This window comes from Agelaius tricolor, unplaced genomic scaffold, assembly GCF_023055355.1.
Source record: "Agelaius tricolor isolate 1412-34295 unplaced genomic scaffold, bAgeTri1.0.p SCAF_33, whole genome shotgun sequence".
Classification (NCBI taxonomy): Eukaryota; Metazoa; Chordata; class Aves; order Passeriformes; family Icteridae; genus Agelaius; species Agelaius tricolor.
The window spans coordinates 2,847,393-2,869,331 of record NW_027269293.1 but is presented as its reverse complement, the minus strand read 5'-3'; the positions used below and the strand labels follow the sequence as shown (position 1 = coordinate 2,869,331).

Here is a 21,939-nt window from a genome sequence, read left to right as displayed (position 1 = left end):
ATGGGATGGGATGGGATGGGATGGGATGGGATGGGATGGGATGGGATGGGATGGGATGAAATGGGATCCATGGGATGGGATGGGATAATGGGATGAAATGGGATCCATGGGATGGGAACCATGGGATGGGATGGGATCCATGGGATGGGAAAGGACAGGATGGGATGAACAGGATGGAGCAGGATGGGATGAATGGGACAGGACAGGACAGGATGGGATGAACAGGACCTGCTGCCCCCTGAGCAGGGCAATCCCCCCATCCTGAGAACAGGAGGGCAGCTCCAGCTGTCCCCAGACTACAAAAACATCCCCCAGGCAGTACCTGGCCTCCAGAGGAAAAAAAATCGAAGCAAATCACCCCAAGGCTTTCTGAACACCCTGATTTATTGCAAAACAAACGGGCTGCACGCTCAGCTCCTGCAGAGGGGCTGGGCCAGCACTGTGAGTCCCCAGTGCTTCTGTGTCCTTCTGGCACGGTGAGAGGAGGCATTTGGGTGCTGCTCTGGTTGTTCCCTGCATGGGAGAACAGAAGAGCAGGGATCTGAGGCACAAACTGGTTGTGTCTTCAGGCTCAGGATGGCACCAGGCTTCCCAGTCTCTCTGGGCACCTCCTTGTGCCCGTGCCAGTGCCAGCCCAGTCACTGCAGCTCGGTCACAGCATTTGTCCTGGCTCAGTGCCCAGCCTCTGCACCCTGGGGAGAGTCTGGGCTGTGGCTGCAGCCCTCTGCCATCTTCAGGCTGGGCATCAAGCTTGCATTCCTTCCCAGCAGCTGTGCCCATCACAGAAGGTCCAAAAGGATTCCAAAGCCTTGGAAGGGCCAGCTGGTTGGGGAAATCCACCCTATTTGCCACTGTGCCCTGGGGCAAAACACCCTCAGATGGGCAGCTACAGCACCTCTGCACATCCAAAGCACACACACAAAACCTGAGAACTGCAGCTGTCCCAGCAGAGCATCCATCCCAAAATGTCCCTGTGTCTTTCACTCAATTCTAGGAGCTTTCACTCAATTCTAGGAGCAGTTCCTGTCCCTGTGCTGCACCAGTCTGATGGGACTGCAAAGCCCAGTTCACAACTGCTCAGCCTTGCTACAGCCCTGCCAGGCCAGGAGCAGCCCCATGAGGTGCTGGGGGCTGTCTGGCACCTCTTTTCCCCTCACAGACTGGGCAGATTGCTCATCATGCTGGAGTTGCTGGACAGAGGCGCCCTGGGCCGAGCGCTGTGGGCCACGGCGCTGCGGAAGCTGTCCCGGCAGCGCAGGGAGCTCTCTGTGGAGGAGCCAGAGTTGATGTCCGAGATGACCACGCAGCTGCCAGGCCTGCAGAGCCCAGCCCTGACACAGCAGCAGCACAGCAGGCTGCCCACAGCCCGGCGAACCTCCACGCTCCGCAGCGAGTAAATGACGGGGTTGACCCCTGAGTTGAGCAGCGCCAGAGCCAGGGTCCAGTCCAGGCTGTGCAGGTGGTTGCAGGCCCCGGTGTCACAGAACACATCCAAGAGCAGCAGCACAAAGAGAGGACTCCAGCAGACGATGAAAGCCCCCAGGATCATCAGCACCGTCTTCAGCAAGCGCAGGGAGCGCCGGCGGCCATGCCGGGAGCAGCTTTGCTTGGAGCTGGCCTGCACCAGGAGGAAGATGGAGATGTAGAGCCCGATGATCCCCAGGAGGATAACACTGAACATCACCACGGAGAAGAGGATATAATTCTTGGAGTAGAGCGGCAGGAGCACGGAGCAGGCCTGGAAATCGCAGAGGCAGTTCCAGCCCAGCATGGGGAGCAGGCCGATGGCGAGGGCCAGCAGCCAGCAGGCCGCGATGAGGCCGCGCAGCCGCAGCGTCTTGCTGGCCTCGCTCTCGGCGATGGGCCTCACCATGGCGCCGTAACGCTCCACCGCCGTCACCAGCAGGCTGAAGGTGGAGGCGGCCAAGGCCACGAAGAGGATGCCCTCCCTGAGGAACCAGAGCTGAGGGGACAGCTGGAAGGTCTTGCTGCCCGACAGGCAGAGGTTGCAGAGATAGGCGATCCCTGCCAGGAGGTCGCTGAGGGTGATGCTGGCGATGCAGGAGTAGACCCAGCGGCGGCCCCGCAGGCAGCGCAGCACGGCCAGCAGCACCAGCAGGTTCTCCACGATGATGAGGCAGCTGATGATGGCGAAGGCCGTGCGGAGAGGCCCCATGCCCTCGTCGGCCGAGTGCCGCCTGCTGAGCTTGCCCGAGAAGTTGTAGTGCTGCAGGATGATGTTGATGTTCCCGGCGGCGACCAGCTGCAGGCAGGAGGCTTTGGGGGTGAGCAGGTGAGCAGAGTCCAGGGGAAGGAGGAGGGAGCGATTCACCAGCCAGCTCAGCACTGGAGCAGCCATCTTCTGAGCCTGGGTCTGCACTCAGGGGGTGCTCGATGGAGGAAGGGGCAGCTGGGGCTTGGAGCAGAGCAGATCCTCTGTTTGAGGGCTGGAGCCAGCCCTGCTCAGCAGAGGTGAGAGTCAGAGCCCCGTCTGCCAGCCCTGCAGCGCTGAAAGAGCAAGGGGAGAGGAGGGTGAGGTGTTTTGTAAGTCCACCCATGAGCATGGGCTTCCTGTTGTTTAATAAAGTTTCCTGTTGAGTGCCAGTATTGACATCTTTTCTAACAGCTGTCATCATTTCTTGATAAGGGTCTGGTTATTCTCAGCTTTGCTGTGGTTCTAAAGGTGTGACATGAGGGAAGAAACGTGCCAGGGTGGAGCAGGCTGTGTCAAACAGGGACAACACCTCGATGGGTGGGGTCTGGGGGCCTGAACTGATCCAAGTGCTGGTAAGAGCACCCAGACAGCTCAAGACACAAAGTGCTTTTCCTGCTGTGCTACTCAGCTCACCCCTGAGCCTGGCAGAGAGCCACTGCCTCTTCCTCAGCTGCCCTGTGCTCAGATCATCCCTCTTCCCTCTTGAGGAGGAAGATCCATGCTGTCACTCCATGGGCCCAGCTCCTGCCAGTCTCTCAGAACACACCCAGGCACATCCAGCCCTGTCTGTGCAGCAGCTCCTGGCACCTGTGGGGCTGCAGCAGAGCCTCAGCCCCTCCACTCCAAAGGGAACCAGCTGCTCCAAGCTGAGCACGTGCCCTGACACTGCAGCTACACCTTCAACTCACCAAGCACCTGCTAGAGATGGGTCAGGATCCTCCCACAGGCAGGGAAGGAGGCAAAAAGCTGCTGCTTCTCACCTTGGGGGAGGCACAAGGTGCTGAGACCGGAACCAAGGAACCAGAGCATGGCTGAAATGTTCATTTCCAGCATTGGCCTAATTCCTTATTGTTTGCAAAACTCAACAGGAGAGCCTTGGAACGTGCTATTCCCAACTGTGGCTGGGAATTTGCCTTTGCACTCACCTGTCATGGCTTGTGGGAGGCCCTTGCTGCCCCAGGGAGGTTCAGCAAATGCTCTCCAGCTCCTTGTGCAGGTAGTGGGGACAGCTTCTCGTGCAAAATAAATGAGGTTTCTACCTACTAAAGTGAAAAAAGGGGAAGTTACAACATCAACCACATTTCTTTGTGGGGTGGACCCCACCCAAATCAGCTGCAGAGTGGCAGAGATGAAAGGAAAGCAGAGCACCTTTTAACTCAGGGTCTCAGCAGAAGCTGAGCCCTGCTGTCCCTGGGCTCTCACTCCAGACTGCCAGGAAGCCATGGAGATGTTCCCAGGCTGAGAGAAAAGAGCAGGGAGCTGTCCAGGGAGCCCATCCATCCCTGGATGGACTGATCCCAGCCTGGATGGCAGCACAGAAAAGTGGAAAATGCAAAGGAGGCTCCTGCAGGAAGCCACGTGCAAGCAAGGGTGGTTCTCATCAAAAGCTGAGGGCTCCATCCTCCACTCTCACCCTTTCAGCTGAGGTTTTGGCCTTTTCTATCAGCAGAGTGGAAAGAAACTCACAGTGATAAGGTCAGCAGATGACCCTAAGATTAAAGGAGTGGAAATCAGCAGGAAGGCTGAGCCACGAGTGCAGGGCTGCACGTTCAGCACCAGGAGATCACCCCCAAATTCCCCCCAAATCTGGAATCCAAAGGGTCAGGGACATCACCCCTGTGAGCTTTGCTCTTGCCTCAGGGGGAGCCTCCAGCTCATGTGTCTGTTCAGGACAGAGCTGGTGGAATGTGGGAAAATGGAATGGATTTGTAGAGAGTTTTTAGGGTTTGATTTTGGGAAATGGATTTGTAGAGTTTTTAGGGCTTGATTTTGGAAAATGGATTTGTAGAGAGTTTTTAGGGCTTGATAGAAAGTTCTGGGACTCTGGGTCTGGGTCAGGAAAAGGGTATTGTCCAAGAGTGGAATGTCCCTGGAAGATCAGAGGATGGAGAAACTTTGCTTGTCAGGGGCTCTAAGCTTCTTCCCCAAGAGCTGGCAATGTGTGAGGAGTCTCAGGGATTCCTGAGAGATCTGTGGAGAGGATGGGACTGGGGCAGGCAAACCCTTCTGCTCGAGGCAAATGAGCTGCTGGGACAGCTCGACCCCCTCACCCTTGGTGTTCAGGTTCTCTGGACCAGCAAAACATGGAAAAGATAAAAAATGTCCCTTCCACAAACACATCCAAGGCAAGGAGTGCCCAGCTCATGACTGGGGGCTGATGGGGTCTGAGCCCCCACATGAAGAAGAATTCCTGCTCTGCCTCGTCCCCATTGCTCTCTGCAGCCACAGCCTGAGCTGGATCTTGGCCCTTCTCCTCTGCTGCCGTCCCAGTTCAGATGTTCTTTCTTTGAAGCCAAGTGGGGCAGGGAAGGGACACCCCCTCCTGCAACATTTCTCATCTTTTCCCTTCAGATCAGAGCCAGAATCTGCCTGAAACTGCCAGAAACTGCCTGAAACTGCCTGGTGGCTCTGAGTGCTGGGCTGGGAAGGGCCATGGGGAGCACAGGGGGCACCTGAAGCCCTGTGGACCTGCTCCAGTTCCATGCCTGAAGCAGTTACTGATGGATGCTGGGATGAGGCACCTCAGCAGCCCTGGCAACCTCCAGAGGTCACCAGGAAGGCCAAAACACCTTGGCCTCAGAGAGGGGAACTCGTCTGGAGTCAGAGAGGAGCAGGAGAGCAGCTCAGCTCCCTGTGCCCACGGCCTGTCCCTCCTGTCCTGGGGCTGCTGCCTCCAGGAGGGTTTCCAGCCACAGATTTGGGGTGGGAGCACAAGTGACTGCAGGGCAAAGACAGCAAATTACAAACACAAGATAAAACATCGATGATTCCTCTTGAGGTTTTCCTGCTGTGCTGCTGCACAGTCCTGATTAAAGCTCGTGCTTTCCGATATTAAGATTTAAAATACCAAACCATGGGTTCAGCTCTGTGGAGAGCTCAGTGTCAGGCAGCCCCCAGGCTGCAAGGCCCCAGCACAGCCCAAGGCATTCACTTGCAGGTGTTTTTCTGCTCCAGGAAGGGTGGAGCAGATTTGGTTTAAAAATGACTGATCGCTCCTGGCAGTTGGGTGGTTGCACTTCCCCGCTTTGGTCTCTTGTGCTGCAGAGCAGCATTTCCCACATCCCTGTCCCCAACTGGCAGGATGCTTCTGCCCCCAGAGGAGCCAAGAAGAGCCAGGAAGGCCCCTCTGACCTGGGCTGACCCAAACCCTGCAGATCTGACTTTTCACAGCGCTCCAAAACCATCCCAGGCACAGCTGTTGTGCCCTTTCATTTAAATTGGGTGGTGGTGATGGTGAATCTCTGCAGGAAAAGAGGCTCTGCAGTGCATCTCTCAAAGGAAAACAAGAATGTGAAAGAGCAACTTTCAGGATTGTCTGCTCTCGACCACATTCACGACTTTAAATGGCCAAGATTTTCTGATGATTTTTTCAAGTGGTTTTTTTAAAGAACCTTGCATTTCCTCAGGGCAAAAAACATTAAAGAGAAAGTGTGGGAGAAATATGAAATCACACCTCAAAACCACCTCTATCTTGCTTCCAGCACCCCCTGAGGCTGTGACTGTGCTGTGCCAGACTCTATCTGCCCTGGCATTTCCACCCTGGGCTATATCACCCATCAGTGCCAGTCAGGGGCATGTGGGCACTGAGCTGGCCAGGCCAGAGATGCCCTGATTAACCCAATCATCCCTTTGCACATGGTTTCCTGGCTGCTGGGCACAGCTGCCTGCAGGCTATAAAAGCAGCTCCTGGCCAAGGGCAAAGTCAGGATTGCACCCAAGTGGGTGAAGATGTGCCAGCTTTGGACAGTGCCAGCCCTGCTGCTGCTGCTCTGCTGCCCCTGGGCCAGTGCCAGTGAGTCAGGGCTGTGCTGGGGGGCTGGGGGCTGCTTTGGGGGGTCTCAGCAGCCCCTGGCTCATGCTGGGCTGGGTTTTTTTGCAGGTGCTCTGCGGGATGGGATTGTGGGGGGCCACGAGGCACGGCCCCACTCGCACCCCTACATGGCATTCCTGAAGATAGTAAAGCTGGGGTCCTGTGGGGGCTTCCTGGTGGCTCCTGACTGGGTGATGTCAGCTGCACACTGCCTGGGGTGAGTATTGATACAGGGGTTTTATCCCTTTTTTCCTCCCCTAGCCTGGGAGCTCTTTCCCTGGAGTGATTTTGGAGCAGGTCCCTTAATAAAGCCTCTGATTTGGCCTTATCATAAAGCAGAGCACTAGGGCTCAGGAGCTCAGTCCCTGGGTAGGGACCGGGTGCCCGAGGCTCGCTCATGCCAAGGCCTCAGGGCTGCCATCTAGCAAGCATGGTGATTATCAGCTCTATAGTGATTGCAAGCTCTCAGGATTTCAGCTCTGCTTGCTAGGTAGTGGTGCCCTGGGCTGGAGGCTGCAGCAGACGGAGAGAGAGGAGAAGGAGAAGGCGCAGGCTGTTCCACGGAGATGGCTTTATTTGGGGAGGTCCGTGAAGGGTCTCTGCTCTTCTTCTTTCTCCCCTAATGGGGTACAGTATGCTTCTTTTATAGGGTTGGAAAGGATCCAAGCTTGACCAATGGGTAAAGGGTTAACATGACATTGCCTTATAGGGTTACAGAGGTAGGTTAAGGGGAGGGAATTTTCTTTTGCTGTTTCAGCATTCCTATTGTTCATATCCTCCATGGTGCTTTTCCTAAATCTATGGGGTTTACTACAGTCCCTCCTGTGCTGGGCAGCTCTCTACACCTGCCTGTAAAATGAGTTCCATAAAATCAGGGAGGGAGGGGGTGACACCCAGCCTGATTTCCCCTTTCCCCCTCTTTCTGCCACGGCCAGGAACACCACAGTCATCCTGGGGGCTCACGACCTCGCGGAACCAGAAAAATCCCAGCAGGTCCGGGGAGTGCTCAAGTACTACAAGCACCCCGAATACAACCCCACCACCTATGAAAACGACATCATGCTGCTGCAGGCAAGGGCTTCTGAGGGGACAGAGGGGCTGGGGGGCCGCCAGAGGCTGGGTAGAGCTCGTCCTGGCTGCCAGCTCCTTCTCCAAAGCTGCTCCTGCCCCAGGTGCTGCAGGCTGGGAGGGATCTGGGAAGGAGCCATGGGCAGGGGTTGGAGCCTCGTGTGGCTCTCACAGCAGCTTGCAGAGCCTGCTGGACCCTCCCTGCCTCTGCAGAGCCAATGTCCTGCTCACAGCCCTCTCTGAACCCCCCGTTTTCCCCCAGCTGACATCAAAGGCCACTCTCAATGAGTACGTGCAGCCCATCCCTCTGCCCAGGACTGGCAGTGACCTCCCCACAGGCACCAAGTGCATGATTGCAGGCTGGGGCCTGATCGACGAGGACAGGGCCACCCACAAGCTCTTTGAGACCCAGGTGTCCATCTACAGCCGCAGGAAATGCAGCCTCTTCTACCCACACCTGGATTCTGGCATGGTCTGTGCAGGCAGCTTCCACCAGCTGAAGGATTCCAGCCAGGTATGGGCGGGCACAGGGGATGCTCTGGGAGCAGGAGCAGCTCCCAGGGCAGGTGACAAGGGTTTGAGGACAGTCCCCACCAGGATTTGGCTCTCTGGATGTCCTGGCACCAGCCACAGGGGTAGAGCTCAGCACAGCTCCTCCAAATCGGGCAGGAATGGAGCCCCAGGGCAGGGAGGGAGCAAATCTGTTACCACAGGCAAGGAAAAAAATCTGTTACCTCTAAAATCAACTTCATCTCTCCCCAGGGAGATTCTGGTGGGCCCCTGGTGTGCAATAAAGTGGCACAAGGAATTGTTTCCTTTGGCTACGACTCCCCACCCGGCGTCTACGCCCGCATCTCCAACTACCTGCCCTGGATCAGAAAAGTCATGAAGAAGTAATGGCAGTGGCAGTGGGAGCATTTCTCCAGCTCTGCTGTGGCCCTGGACACTGCAAAACTTCCTTCCTGCCCCTGCTGAAGGCTCAAATCCCTGCTGTCTCCTCAGGAACCCAAGTGACTTGGGCAGGGCACCTGAGTGCCCTTCACTGGGCTCTGGAGCTGCTGTCTGTCTGTCTGTCCCTGCCTGCCTGTCTGTCCCCCCTGGCAGGAGCAGAGATGGCCCCAGATGGCACAAAAAGAGGCTGTGCCACAAGAAACCCCACTTCCTTCAGAGATAACCCTGTTCCTGTTTGAACCCTGCTGCACTTCGAGTAAACTCAAAGCTGCCCCTCCCAGCGTGTGTTGAGTGTTTTTTGTGGCCTTGCCACAGAGAGAAATGTTTAAATCACATGTTTAATGTTTAAATGTTTAAATCACATGTTTAATGTTTAAATGTTTAAATGGCATTTAACAGGAGGGAGGCTCTGGCTGCTGCACCTGAGAGGCTGCAGGGAGAGCAGCAATCACAGCTCTGCATCCTCAGTCTGTGGCAGAATCAGAAATGGCAGGTGGGCCTGCCCTTCCTGGGGTCACAGGGGTGATGAGTATGGCAATGTGCCTCTCATTGATGCAGTGACAAAATTATCTTTTGTCTCCTCAAAAAGGAAAGAAGCCCAGAAGTTTCCCTCTTCCATTAGGTGAAAAAGCCATCCCATAGGCCTGGGGGACTTCACCTCAAACTTAAAGATAGCTAATTAGACAGAAACCAAAAAATCCCATCTAGGCAATTTACTAGAAAAAGAAGTGAACAAAGAAACTAATGGCTTTTGTGAAGTGTTTTACCAGGAACAAGAACCTCTTGCACCTAGCTCAGTTTTTCCCTGTTTTTTATTTTGCCTTTTATTAAACCTTTTTGTTTCCAACACTGCCACAGCAGCCATCCTGCTGATTTTATGCCCCTAAAAGTAGCAGAGCTATCTAAGTGAGTAACAGACCTCCAAGAAACTTATGAGACCTGACTCCAAGAAGCTGCAATCACTGATGAGGAGTAAAACTGCCCAGGTAGGAATGGGCAGAATGATGGGCACCCATCCCTTCACCAAACTCAGTTCCCCCCTCCTGGGAGCACTGGGCTGTGGGGCACCAGCAGTGCCCAGGGCTCTGAGGGTTCCATCTCTGCAGAGTGAAGCTGCTCCCTCTGAGGGGCTGCACCCCAGGGCACAGAGCAGCCTGGACACCAAGCTCACAGGGCACTCTTGGGTTTCTGTGGTTGAGATGACCCCTGAGGTATTAAAAAGTCTTTTTTCCCAGCCCTGCAACCAAAGAAGTCAGTTCTGCTTTTCAAGGTTGTTTTCTCTTATCTCTTCCATTCTTTCTCTGACCTGCTGAGATCTGTCCAGCAGGTTGGGCTGTGGCACAGTGCCTGCCCTTGGGGTGGTGTTAGCTTTGTATACTAAGAACTATGTGTATTTTTTTCCAATAATTTTCCATAATTTTCCAATACCTATCACCTCTGTTAGACAGTCTGTCTCTGCTCTAAACCAATCCAGAAGTGTCACCATCACAGCAGGAGATGGAGGACAAGAAGAAGGAGAAGAAGGACAGGACACACCCAGATTCCTCCATCTTGCCTCTTGAACCCTCACTCTAAATCCCTAAAATTCTACTTTTTCACCCTGTGACAAATTCACTATCATTCTACTCAAAATTCTACTTTTTCACCCTGTGACAAATTCACTTTCATTCTACTCAAAACTCTACTTTTTCACCCTGTGACAAATTCACTATCATTCTACTCAAAACTCTACTTTTTCACCCTGTGACAAATTCACTTTCATTCTACTCAAACCCTTGTGGCTTGTAACTCTCCACACCAAGTTGGTGATTTTTTTTCCATGGGCTAAAATGGAAGGCACGGGTGTTTTTGACTCTGTGCCATGGTCTCAAATCACCCAGGGCAGCCAGAGGAATGTCCTGGTTCTGGCAGGGCACAGCAGGCTGATCTCTCTGGGCTGAAGAGGAGCTGGATTTTCTGTGTTCTGAGCCCTTGGGTGCAGGCAGTGGCTGGTAAAACACCAGGTCAGGGCTTTAGGAGGCACACCCCAAATCCCAGCTCTCACACACCCCCTACTCCCAGGCTCTGCAGCCACAACCCATCCCCATTCCTGGGGGTAGAAGCACAGAAAGGTTTGAACTGAAAGGGTTTTGAAGGACCTGGGTTCACAGAAGTGCCTGACCCCAAAGCTGCTTCCTCCTCTCCTCCCTGCAGGGCCCAGGAGGGGCAGGGACCATTCCTGGCTGTGCTTTGGGCACATCCTTGTCCCCTACTCCAGTGGCACCCCAAACCTCTCCCCTCAGCTGGGGGATGCCCAAAGGTGAGTTCTCCCCTCAAAGGATGCTCAAGGGCTCTTTCCAGACAGCTCCTGCTTTGGAGTCTGAATTTCCTCCCATCTCCTTCCCTCCAGCTCCTTTCTGGTGGCTTCTCTTGAGCACAGAAAGAAAGAGCCAGAAGAGTTCAGGAAGAGAGAGCCAGGAGTTCCCAGGGGAAGGTGATGGGGACAGGGATTAAATAAAGTTGTTTTATCTAAAATTAATCACCAATCTTTATTCAATATATTACTAAAATTATAAAATGCAGTTCAACAACACACTGAATAATAGTTTATAATACATATTCACCATCACCACCATCACACTTCTCTTCCAAAATTTTTCACCAAAAAGAATGCTGATACTCTCATTGCAAACATTACCTTAACAATTCCTAAAAACAAACAACAATCTCATCAATTTTACCATTAAAATATTCAAACTTTACAACAATTTAACCATTAAAATATTCAAACTTTACAAGAACAATTTAACCTTAATAACAATAATACTAATTTGATTATTACTACATACCCATAAAAAAAAGTTCCACAATTAGAATTGTTCACCCAAAAATACTATAACTAATGCTCTCATTGCCAACATTACCTTAACAATTCCTCACCACAAACAACAACCTCATCAATTGTACCATCAAAATATTCAAACTTTACCACAGCAATTTAACCTTAATAACAATAATGCTTGTTCAATTGTACTACATACCCTAAAAAAAAGGTTCCACAATTAGAACGTTCCATGATTAGAAGATTCCATGTTATAGCATTTTCTTCACCAAAAAACAAATGCTATAACTAATACTCTCATTGCAAACATTACCTTAACAATGCCTAAAAACAAACAACAATCTCATCAATTTTACCATTAAAATATTCAAACTTTACAAGAACAATTTAACCTTAATAACAATAATATTCAATTATTATTACTACATACCCTAAAAAATTTCCACAATTAGAATTTTTCACCAAAAAAAAGAGCTATAACTAATATTCTTATTATCAACATTACCTTAACAATTCCTCACCACAAACAACAACCTCATCAATTTTACCATTAAAATATTCAAACTTTACACCAACAATTTAACCTTAATAACAATAATGCTTGTTCAATTGTACTAAAAAAAAAAAAAAAATCCACAATTAGCGTTCCACTAATTATCTCTGGTGAATGAGTGAGTGCAGATGTCCCTGGCAGGGGTGAGGATGTCTGTGATGTCAGCAGGAGACTTTGTGACTTGGTTTGCGGTGGGAAAAACCAGTGGGGAATTTTAAATGTACGAAAAACATTCTGCAGTCCAGGGGCAGGGGTGCCTGCCCTGCTCTCGGGGCCTTTCCCACTGCTCAGGAGGAGGTTTCCACAGCCCAGCCTGGATTTCTGCTCACAAATCCTCCAAATTCTTGCCTGGGATGAAGGGAAACTGAGTCAGCTCTGCCTCCAGCAGAAGGGTCCATGTTTGGGCTTCTGCTCAGAGCTGCTATCGGCTCAGAAATCTGCAAGTGAACAGGCTGCAGCTGCTTATCTGTGCTTCATGAATCTCTGTCACGTCAGGCTTTTCCTTGAAGCTCCAGCTGCTGCAGGCTTTGCACGAGAATGGCAGCTTGTAGCCTCAAATTGGGGTTTGCCCACTTGGCACGGGAGGCAGAGGGGAAAACTGATTTACTGGCAGTGAGGGCAGCGAGGAAACACCAGCCCTGTTTCATCACAGGTGAGCTGTGGATGCTCAAGGTTTGCCCTTGCTGGAAAATCCCAGAATGGGTTGGGCTGGAAGGGTCCTTAGGGATCATCTCATTCCACCCCTGGGCACTTTCACCATCCCAGGCTGCTCCAAGCCCTGTCCAGCCTGGCCTTGGACACTCCAGGGATCCAGGGGCAGCCCCAGCTGCTCTGGGCATTCTGAATTCCATCCCAACCCCTCCCAGGGAAGGATTTCTTCCCAGTATCACCAGGGCCATGTTACAAACACATTCATGGCAATTTTGCTCCATTAGCCAAGAGTGCAGCTCCTGAGGGACAGCAGGAGGGTCCTCACCTGCCACTGCACAGCCTTAGTGATGCCTCAGGTGTGAGCTTTTCTATTTTTCACATTCTGTGCTGCTTTAGTGTGTACTTTATTTACACTGGGTAAATAAAATACACATTAAAGTGCACTTTAGTTAGTGTGTGGGTCTGTGTTTCACATGAGGGGATGGTGAGCTCTGTGCACAGAGCAGGGAGAAAAAACAATTCCTGCTCCAGCTGGGGACCAAGGACAAATGATCCAAATCTCAGCCCCAAGAGCACAAACAACAGAGAAAAACAAGAAGGATGGGACTGCATGGGCCAAAGCTGGAATTGGACAATGAACTGCAATATGTAAATGGAGCAGAACTTATAAAAGTGAGAGACCCCATGACCTGATGTCCATTTTTGTGGCCATTTTGGGTTTTATCTTGGGTGCAGCCCTGGCTGGGCTGGGGCTGTAATTGGACAATTAACTGCAAGATGCAAATGGGGCAGAACTTGGGGACAACAGACCCCATGACCTCTTGTCCATTTTTGTGACCATTTTGGTTCATCTTGGGTGCAGCCCTGGCTGGGCTCTTGTGCTGCCCAAGGTGGATCCATTGAGGCCTCCTAATAAATAAATAAATACATTAATTAACTCTGTCTGGTCTCTGTTCTAGGTCAGCCTCCACAAGGCATCGCTAGAACTGATGGAACTGATGCATCAGGTGAAAGAATCTTGTTCATGTGGGGCTCCTGATAAAAATCAAGAGGCTTTCCTAGAAGAGAAGCTGCAAAGGAAGAACTCACTAGGAGTCAAAGAGGTGAGGGTGGGTGCATTGCCCACAGCTTCCAGAACAAACACAGAGTTCTAAAATTGGCTTTTGAAGGACGTCAGATCCCTCAGATCAGCCCCATGATGGAGGTGGGTTGGTGCCCAGAGCCAGACCTGACTGAATTCCCCTCTCACTGTGCTGAGACATGCAACTTGTGGAGAGATTCTTCAGATGAGTCTGACTTCCGTGGTTTCCTGGAGTCTGGTGTCGGGCTATAAAACCCTGCTGGGAGCAGGATGAGACCCCAGAAGCTGCCCCAGCTCGAAGGGACCCACAGAAGGCTGTGATGGAGCACCTGCAGAGCCTCCTGCTGCTCCTCGTGCTGGTGATGTGCCCCCCAGTCAGCAGCAGTAAGTAGAACGGGTTGGGGAAGGATAAATCTCACTCTATGCCCTCCAAAAACCTCATTCCCAGCCCCATCCATTGCAGGTGATCCCTGGAGGTGGAGGGAGAGAGGAGAAGCCAGGACACAGCCTGCTCCCTACGTGGCCTTTCTGCAGGGGAAGGACAACCACAGCTGTGGGGGCTTCCTGGTGGCTCCAGGCTGGGTGATGACAGCAGCTCAGTGCCTCCAGTGAGTCCCTGCTGTGTTCTGCAGAGAGGTGCCTGCCCCTCCAGGGCCTGGGGACAGCAGCTCCTCTGGGGAGGGCTCACAGATGGAGTCACCTCAGCCACCAGCTGGGTCTGAACTGGCTGGGGGACAGCTTGGGGACAGCCTGGGGACAGCCTGGGGACGGCTTGGGGACAGCCCTGGGGACAGGTTTGGGGACAGCCCTGGGACAGCCTGGGGACAGCTTGGGGACAGCCTGGGGACAGCCCTGGGGACAGCCCTGGGACAGCCTGGGGACAGCCTTGGGGACAGCTTGGGGACAGCCCTGGGGACAGCCCTGGGACAGCCTGGGGACAGCCTTGGGGACAGCCTGGGGACAGCTTGGGGACAGCCTGGGGACAGCTTGGGGACAGCTTGGGGACAGCTTGGGGACAGACTGGGGACAGCCCTGAGCCCCATCTCCCTCCCCATCCCTGGGGACAGCCCTGGGCACAGCTTGGGGGCAACCCTGAGCCTCATATCCATCCCCACCCTGAGCTTGGGGACAGCCCTGAGCCTCATCTCCCTCCCCAGCCCTGGGGACAGCTTGGGGACAGCCCTGGGGACAGGTTTGGGGACAGCTTGGGGACAGCCCTGGGAACGGCTTGGGGACGGACCTGGGGACAGCCTGGGGACAGCCCTGAGCTCCATCTCCCTCCCCATCCCTGGGGACAGCTTGAGCACAGCCCTGGGGACAGCCCTGAGCCCCATCTCCCTCCCCAGCCCTGGGGACAGTTTGGGGACAGCCCCAAGCCCCATTTCCCTCCCCACCCTGAGCTCAGGGACAGCCCTGAGCCCCATCTCCCTCCCCAGCCCACCCTCAGGTATTTACTCTGATTTTTTCCCCCTCCATGATTGGCTTTGTTTTCCCCAGGTGCCAGCAATGGGAGGTCAGGGTGGCTCCTCCTTCCCTTGCTGTCAGGCTTTGTCCTTTCTGCCACCAACGTGTTTGCTGGCAGAATTATTTCCTATGAAATATATTCCTATATTCCTATGAATATTCCAGCTGCTTGCCCAGCCCTTTTCCACCCCTCTAGCTGGGGTATGGATGGGCAGGGGGACTTTTCCAGGTGTGGCTCCCACACAGCTCAGGGCTGGTTTAGAAATAAATATCCTGATTTAGAAAGCCCCGGACTTGCAAGGGCTTGTGGAGCCCAGAACAAGGAGAGTATTGGAACAAATGTGCCCAGCTTGAGGTCTGGGCACTGAAATAAAGGAGATAAAGGAGAGATAAAAGAGATAAAGGACTCTGTCAGGTGGGAGCTTGCTCTGCCTCTTGGCTGGGCAGATTCACTGGCAGAGCTCCTTGGTTCCACCATTCTTCCTTTAAAATGCTGGATAATAGATTTTGTGCCTAGGGAATATCTATTTACACTGTATTGTGTAGTGGGGCTGTCCTGGCCATGCCCTGGGGGATGAAGCTCAGTGTCCCCAGGTGGGACAGGGACAGGCTGGTGACACCGCTGTGCTCGATGCCACCAGGCACAAACCTCTGAGTGTCATCCTGGGAGCCCAAAGCCTGCAGAGGAGAGAGGAAAGCTGGCAAACCTTCCAGGTGAAGGAGTACCACAGCTACCCAGGCTTCACCAGCCCCAAGGAGGGCAAGGACATCCTCCTGCTGAAGGTAACCTGGTGGAACACCCGGCTGGAAACCCCGAGCTGGGGCATGAGGGGATCCCAGGGCAAACATTCATCTCTGTGCTTTCTTCTCTCTTTCTCTCTCTTTATCTCTATTTTTTCTGTGCCCTTGCCCAGCTGAGTGGCAATGCCAGCAGCAATGGCCACGTCAGGCCCATTTCCTTGGAGAAATCCAAAATTCGGGGAGGCGCCGAGTGCAGCCTGGCTGGCTGGGGTGACAGGACGGCCACTGTCACCATCATCAGGCAGAGGGACTGCCTCAACCACTACCCAGGCCTTGCTGACAACTTGATCTGTGGCCAGAGCAGATCCTCCAAGGTACCTGGAAAGGTCAGTGTGCCCAGGGAGGGCGAGGTTTGGGCTGGGGCAAGGCACTGAGGACAGGATCCTTGTGGATCCTTCTCTTCTCCCACGGCACAGGAGTCCCAGCAATGCCTTGGCCAGAGGGGCTCACCCTGAATCTCACTGTTGGTCCGAGTGTGTTTTGTGTCTGGAGCCAGCAGAAGGGCAGAAATGAAGTTTTATTGTTCCCAAACAAAGCTGTCACCACCAGCCCCTTGTGGAGGCAGAGCTGTGGGGAGATGAGGAGGCTCAGAGGGGCCTTGTTGCTCTCTACACCTTCCTGAAGGGAGGTTGGACACAGGTGGGGTTGGTCTCTTCCACTGGGCAGCACTGACAGAAGCAGAGGACACAGTGGATGTTGGATATTAGGAAGGATATTGGATATTATTGGTGCTATAGTCTGGTTGAGGTGTTAGGGCATAGGCTGGACTTGATGATCTTACAGCTCTCTTCCAACCTCATTGTTCTGGGATTCTGGGATTCTGAACCCCAGAGAAAGGAAAAGCAATTCTTATCATTTGCTGTGCCCGTGTTGTGCCAAAGCAGAATGCTTGGGACACAAACCCTGTGAGGAATATTTGAAGGAGCTGGGGCTGTTTAGCCTGGAGAAAAGGAGGCTCAGGGGTGACCTTATTGCTCTCTACACCTTCCTGAAGGGAGGCTGGAGACAGGTGGGGTTGGTCTCTTCCACTGGGCAGCACTGACAGAAACAGAGGACACAGTGGATGTTGGATATTAAGGAAGAAAATTTTCACCAAAAGAATAATAAAGCACTGGAATGCTCTCTCCAGGGAGGTGGTGGAATCACCATCTCTGGATGTGTTTAAAAAAACACTGGACAAGGCACTGGGTGCTATAGTCTGGTTGAGGTGTTGGTTGATGGTCTTAGAGGTCTCTTCCAACCTCATTATTCTGGGATTTTGGGATTCTGGGATTCTCAGTAATTCTGGGATTCTGGGATTCTGATTCTCAGTGATTCTGGGATTCCCAGTGATTCTGTGATTCTGATTCTCAGTGATTCTGGAATTCTCAGTGATTCTGGGATTCTGTGATTCTCAGTAATTCTGGGGTTCTGGGATTCTGATTCTCTGTGATTCTGGGATTCTGTGATTCTGGGATTCCCAGCGATTCTGTGATTCTGGGATTCTCTGTGATTCTGGGATTCTCGGATTCTCAGTGATTCTGTGATTCTGGGATTCTCAGTGATTCTGGGATTCTGGGATTCCCAGGGATTCTGAGATTCTGGGATTCTGATTCCCAGGGATTCTGTGATTCTGTGATTCTGGGATTCTCAGTGATTCTGGGATTCTCAGTGATTCTGGGATTCTGATTCTCAGTGATTCTGGGATTCCCAGCGATTCTGTGATTCTGGGATTCTGTGATTCTGGGATTCTCAGTGATTCTGAGATTCTGTGATTCTGTTACCCCCACCCACTGCAAGTCCCCGCTCTTGCTGGGGAAATCCTGCCCTGAATTTGCAGCCTCCCTCCTTGCCTGCAGTTCCCACCACCCAGCACTGATCTCTCTCCTCCTCTTCACAGGCTGATGCTGGGGATCCTCTGGTCTGCAACAACAAAGCCTTTGGCATCTTCTCCTACAGGCACAACAACTGGCCTGGCTTCTACACACACATTGCTCCTTACCTGCCCTGGGCCCACAGCGTCATGAAACCCTTGTGACCCTGCTGCCCCTGCAGAGCTCACCCTCCAGAGCCCCATCCTCACCAGCTTTCCTTTCCTTTTGCCCTGCTCCTGGTGGATGTGGCAGGGGTTCCTCGTGGCCAGGCTGAGCTCTGCCCGTGCTGGGGCTGGCACAGAGGAGCTGCCCTGGCTGGGGTTGTGCCCTGGGCTCCTTCCCTGCTGTGCCCTTTGTGGCCCCAGCCCTGGAGAGGAGCAGCAGCTCAGGGGGTGCCTGGAGCCCTCAGGGGAAGGGAGGAGGAGATCAGAGGCATCAGAGAGCAGCTGTGATCTGTGGCAGGTCTGGCTTGCCCAGGCTCCAAGGACACTTCCAGTGCTCCACTACTGCTCTCCCTACCTCTGAATCCTGCTGCCTCCTTTCTCCCCTCCTCTGTAGCCCCAGTGTTGGAAGAACACATAAAAACAATAAATCCCAGCAGCATTTCAAAGCCTTTTTCCTGGTGCTATTTGGATTTCTCTGGGGCCCTGGCTCCAGTGCTGAGCAGCTCAGGAGAAAGCCACAGCTCCAAGAGCTGAATCCCAGACTGGGGCTTTCTACCCAAACCTCCATTTTCCTCCATTTTCTGCCCTCTAAGCCTCCAGAGGAGAGTTCCAGTCTGGATTCCAGGGCAGGGACTCTCCTCACTCCCTCCAGGGACCTCCAGGCTGGTCCTTGGGGGGATTTCCTCTCTCCCATCCTCTCCCCGCTCTCAGTTCTACCCCATCCCACCTCTGGCTGCCAAACCAGCATCTTCCTTCCCCCCAGGGCACCTCTGGCACTGCCAGTGCTCATTGTGGCACCCTGAGTCATCTTTTAGTGAAGCTGGCAGCAAAGAGAGGAACCTCACAGTCCCACCACGGCCTGACAGTCAGGAAATATTTTATTTCTGGTTGTGGTTTTAAGACAAAAATATAAACCCCTGCCTTTTCTACAATAGAGCTTAAAAATATTGCAACCTGAGGAAATTAATCTGGAGAATTTGGAAAGATACCAAGCAAGAGGAGCTCAAACACTTCCGTCAGATGTTTGGGATTTCATTTACAAAAACATTTCTGGGGAGTGTTTGCCTTTCCTTGTGCTCACCTCTGCCCAAAGGTGACTTGTCAGGGGCCATTCCAACATCTGTGGCAGCACTGGATACAAAACACAAGGACAAAGATGTGAAGACTCCAAATATTTTCCAAACCTTATAATTCAAAATGTCCAAAAGTCCCCAGTTCACTCACCTGACTAAGAAAAGCTGCAGCTGAGCAGAGTTATCAGTGGTTTCTGCTGTGGGTGGTGTTGCACAAGGAAAGCACCTCTAGCAAATTTCTGCTGAGTTTTCCATGCCCAGAGTGCCCTCTTTGGGTTGGCAGCAGGGTGTGTTCTTCAGGGTTCTGTCTCAAACAACTTCCAAAGTGATCCAATAAAATTCACTTCTTCCACTTTGGAAGTAAATTCATGGCTGAGCTGAGGAAAGGCTCCTCTCATCCCCAGGGTTCTTTACATCATTTAATCTGCTCTGAATCAAGGGTTGCAAAAGTGATATTGAGATTTCTTTTTTTTTTTTTCTGAGGCTGCCAAATCCTGCCCAGAAGAATTCTGTTCTATTCTATTCTATTCTATTCTATTCTATTCTATCCTCAGTGCTCCTCCTGTGTCACCTCTTGGGGAGCTGAAGACCAAATTCCTGAGTCACTGGGAGGGAGGATGGGAACCAGCAGAGCAGGAGAGACCTGTCCTTGGTGAGCTCCATCATTTCTTTCCATGGCCAGGAGCTACAGATCCTCACCTGAGATGAAGGGAGGAGCAGCTCCAGGACAAAGAACAGCCCTGGGCAGAGCTGAGGCCCCTGAGAAGATGCATCCCCACCCAGCTCAGCAGCTGGGGTTCCCCAGAAGCTCCACACAGCCCAAGTGTGGAGTCCTTGTCACACATTTCAGCCACAAAAACTCCTCAAAAGCCATGAGTTCTCCACCCACAGTGGTGGAGATGGTACAAAAATTAAATTAAGCTTGTGGAGGGTTAACTTCCTGGTCAGGCTGCATGGCAGGAGATAAAGCAGCTCCAGGACAATTATACCCAACTGGTATCACTGGGAGAGCACACAGGAAACAGCTTGGGCTGGGACAAGCCCTGGCTGAGCCCAGGGCTCAAGAAACTCTTGACAGAAATGTTGTTCCAACAGCAGCTGCCATTCCACAGGCCAGGCTGCTCCTGAGCTGCTCATCAGCTCCAGAGCCCTGTGTGGGATCAGGAAAACACAGGGGACAAACCTGGGGTACAGGAGGGAGGCTTGATATTGCTGCTTTATAAATTCCACACGGCATTTTACTCTTATGCTGGACAGATATTTCCCTCTCTTCCCCAGAGGGCAAAGGGAATGCTCAAAGGAAAGAGGAGGATGATGGTTGTCCAAGGACAAGGCAAATCCCAAGTTCTTTCTTCCCCTTTTTCTTGCACATGGGATTTTTTTTTTTAATATGAAAAAATACAAAAATTTATTTCCTTCGTGTTTTACCCATGAGCACAACCCCAAGCACCTCCTTTGGTAGGGCAGGGACATCCAGTGGCCAGGTTTGAAGTGATTTGCAGCAGTCCCTGGGCCAGCTCACCTTATCAGGACACTCCCTGGCCCTCAGCCCAGCCCTGGCAGCTTTCTTTACTGAGTCCCTCCCTCTGGAGCAGGCTGGAGGCCAAAGGAATTATCCAGGCACTGGAGGTGCCTCAGGACACAGCCTCCCATGTTCCCAGACCTCTCCCTGCAGGATGGGCACAGGAGGAGCTGAGAGCTCCAGCCCCAGCTGCAGAGCTGGAGGTGAGGAGGAGCTCTCTGTGCTGCTGGGGAAGCTTTTTCCAGCCTGGGCTGATGCCTCAGGTTTCAGTTTTTATAGTTTTCAGATTCTATTTCTATTCTATTCTATTCTATTCTATTCTATTCTATTCTATTCTATTCTATTCTATTCCTATTCTGCTCCCAGCCCTGTCCAACCTGGCCTTGGACACTCCAGGGATCCAGGGGCAGCCCCAGCTGCTCTGGGCATTCTGAATTCCATCCCAGCCCTCCCAGGGAAGGATTTCTTCCCAGTATCACCAGGGCCATGTTACAAACACATTCATGGCAATTTTGCTCCACTAGCCAAGAGTGCAGCTCCTGGGGGACAGCAGGAGGGTCCTCACCTGCCACTGCACAGCCTTAGTGATGCCTCAGGTTTGAGCTTTTCTATTTTTCAGGCTTTTGGTGCCTCAGGTTTGAGCTTTTCTATTTTTCAGGCTCTGTGCTGCTTTAGTGGGTGGGTCTGGGTTCACATGAGGGGATGGGGAGCTCTGTGCACAGAGCAGGGAGACAAAACAATTCCTGCTCCAGCTGGGGACCAAGGACAAATGATCCAAATCTCAGCCCCAAGAGCACAAACACCGTGGGCTGGAGAGAGAAAAACAAGGATGGGACTGCATAACCTAAAGCTGGAATTGGACAATTAACTCCAATATGCAAATGGAGCAGAATTTATAAAAGTGACAGACCCCATGACCTGTTGTCCATTTTGTAGCCATTTTGGGTTGTGCTGCCCAAGGTGGATCCATTGAGGCCTCTTAATAAATCCCAATTTTATTGTTTAGCTCTGTCTGGGGTCTGTTCAGGTCAGCTTTCACAAGGCACCAGGGCTGGAGTGGTCCTTGGGAAAGCAGCAAGTGTGAGCCTGCTGTTCATGGGCTGTTCATGGGCTGTTCCCTCAGCTGCCTCCTTCCCTGGGCTGCTCCAGAACAGCCCCACTCACACCTGGAGGCTGCAAAAGGCCTTTGCCACCCAGGATTTCCACCCAGCTGGAAATACTGGGTGTTAAAACTTCATTTTTTTCCCCCCCTCAACTTGTTGCTTTGCTTTATTTAAACAGAGCAGATTTGGCTCTTTGCAGAGAACAGCACAACACGTGACTGAGGACACGAGCGCTGACTCTGCTGCTGAGGGGACAGAGCCTCTGAGAAAAGCAACAAAAACTCACCCAAAGCTGGAAAAGTGACAATTTAAATCCTTGCCAGTGCTCTGGCCACCACACCACTGCTCCCTTCCTGGTGGGAGCCAACAAAATGTCTCAGGCTGCCCAGGAGCTGCAGTTTCACCTGGGCTAAGTGACCTTGGAGGGAGCAGAACATCCTCAGTTGCAGCTTCCTGAAAACACAGGAAACCTTTACAAAGAGGAAATTGGCCATCTCTACCCACTCCCAGCTGATTTAGTGCAACATTCCTGGAGAATGAGCCCAGAGAAAAGGAATTAAGCTCTATAAACTCCATCTCAGGAAATCTC

General features: G+C 52.4%; 3 protein-coding genes across 3 annotated transcripts; 2 read left to right on the top strand and 1 right to left on the bottom strand.

Annotated features, from left to right (window-relative positions):
- Positions 1 to 383: 383 nt before the first annotated feature.
- On the bottom strand, positions 384 to 2,494 carry S1PR4 (sphingosine-1-phosphate receptor 4). The gene has a single exon (XM_071451647.1). It carries the CDS (start codon positions 2,357 to 2,359, stop codon positions 1,154 to 1,156), a length of 1,206 nt encoding a protein of 401 aa, XP_071307748.1. The 5' UTR covers positions 2,360 to 2,494; the 3' UTR covers positions 384 to 1,153.
- A 3,663-nt stretch (positions 2,495 to 6,157) lies between these two features.
- LOC139602119 (mast cell protease 1A-like) lies at positions 6,158 to 8,541 on the top strand. The gene is made up of 5 exons (XM_071451659.1): positions 6,158 to 6,227; positions 6,315 to 6,462; positions 7,181 to 7,316; positions 7,576 to 7,827; positions 8,076 to 8,541. Exons 1-5 carry the CDS (start codon positions 6,164 to 6,166, stop codon positions 8,208 to 8,210), a joined length of 735 nt encoding a protein of 244 aa, XP_071307760.1. The 5' UTR covers positions 6,158 to 6,163; the 3' UTR covers positions 8,211 to 8,541.
- A 5,149-nt stretch (positions 8,542 to 13,690) lies between these two features.
- On the top strand, positions 13,691 to 17,652 carry LOC139602085 (granzyme K-like). Its single transcript, XM_071451598.1, has 5 exons — positions 13,691 to 13,754; positions 13,834 to 13,978; positions 15,476 to 15,617; positions 15,749 to 15,949; positions 17,515 to 17,652. Exons 1-5 carry the CDS (start codon positions 13,691 to 13,693, stop codon positions 17,650 to 17,652), a joined length of 690 nt encoding a protein of 229 aa, XP_071307699.1.
- The last annotated feature ends 4,287 nt before the right edge of the window (positions 17,653 to 21,939 follow it).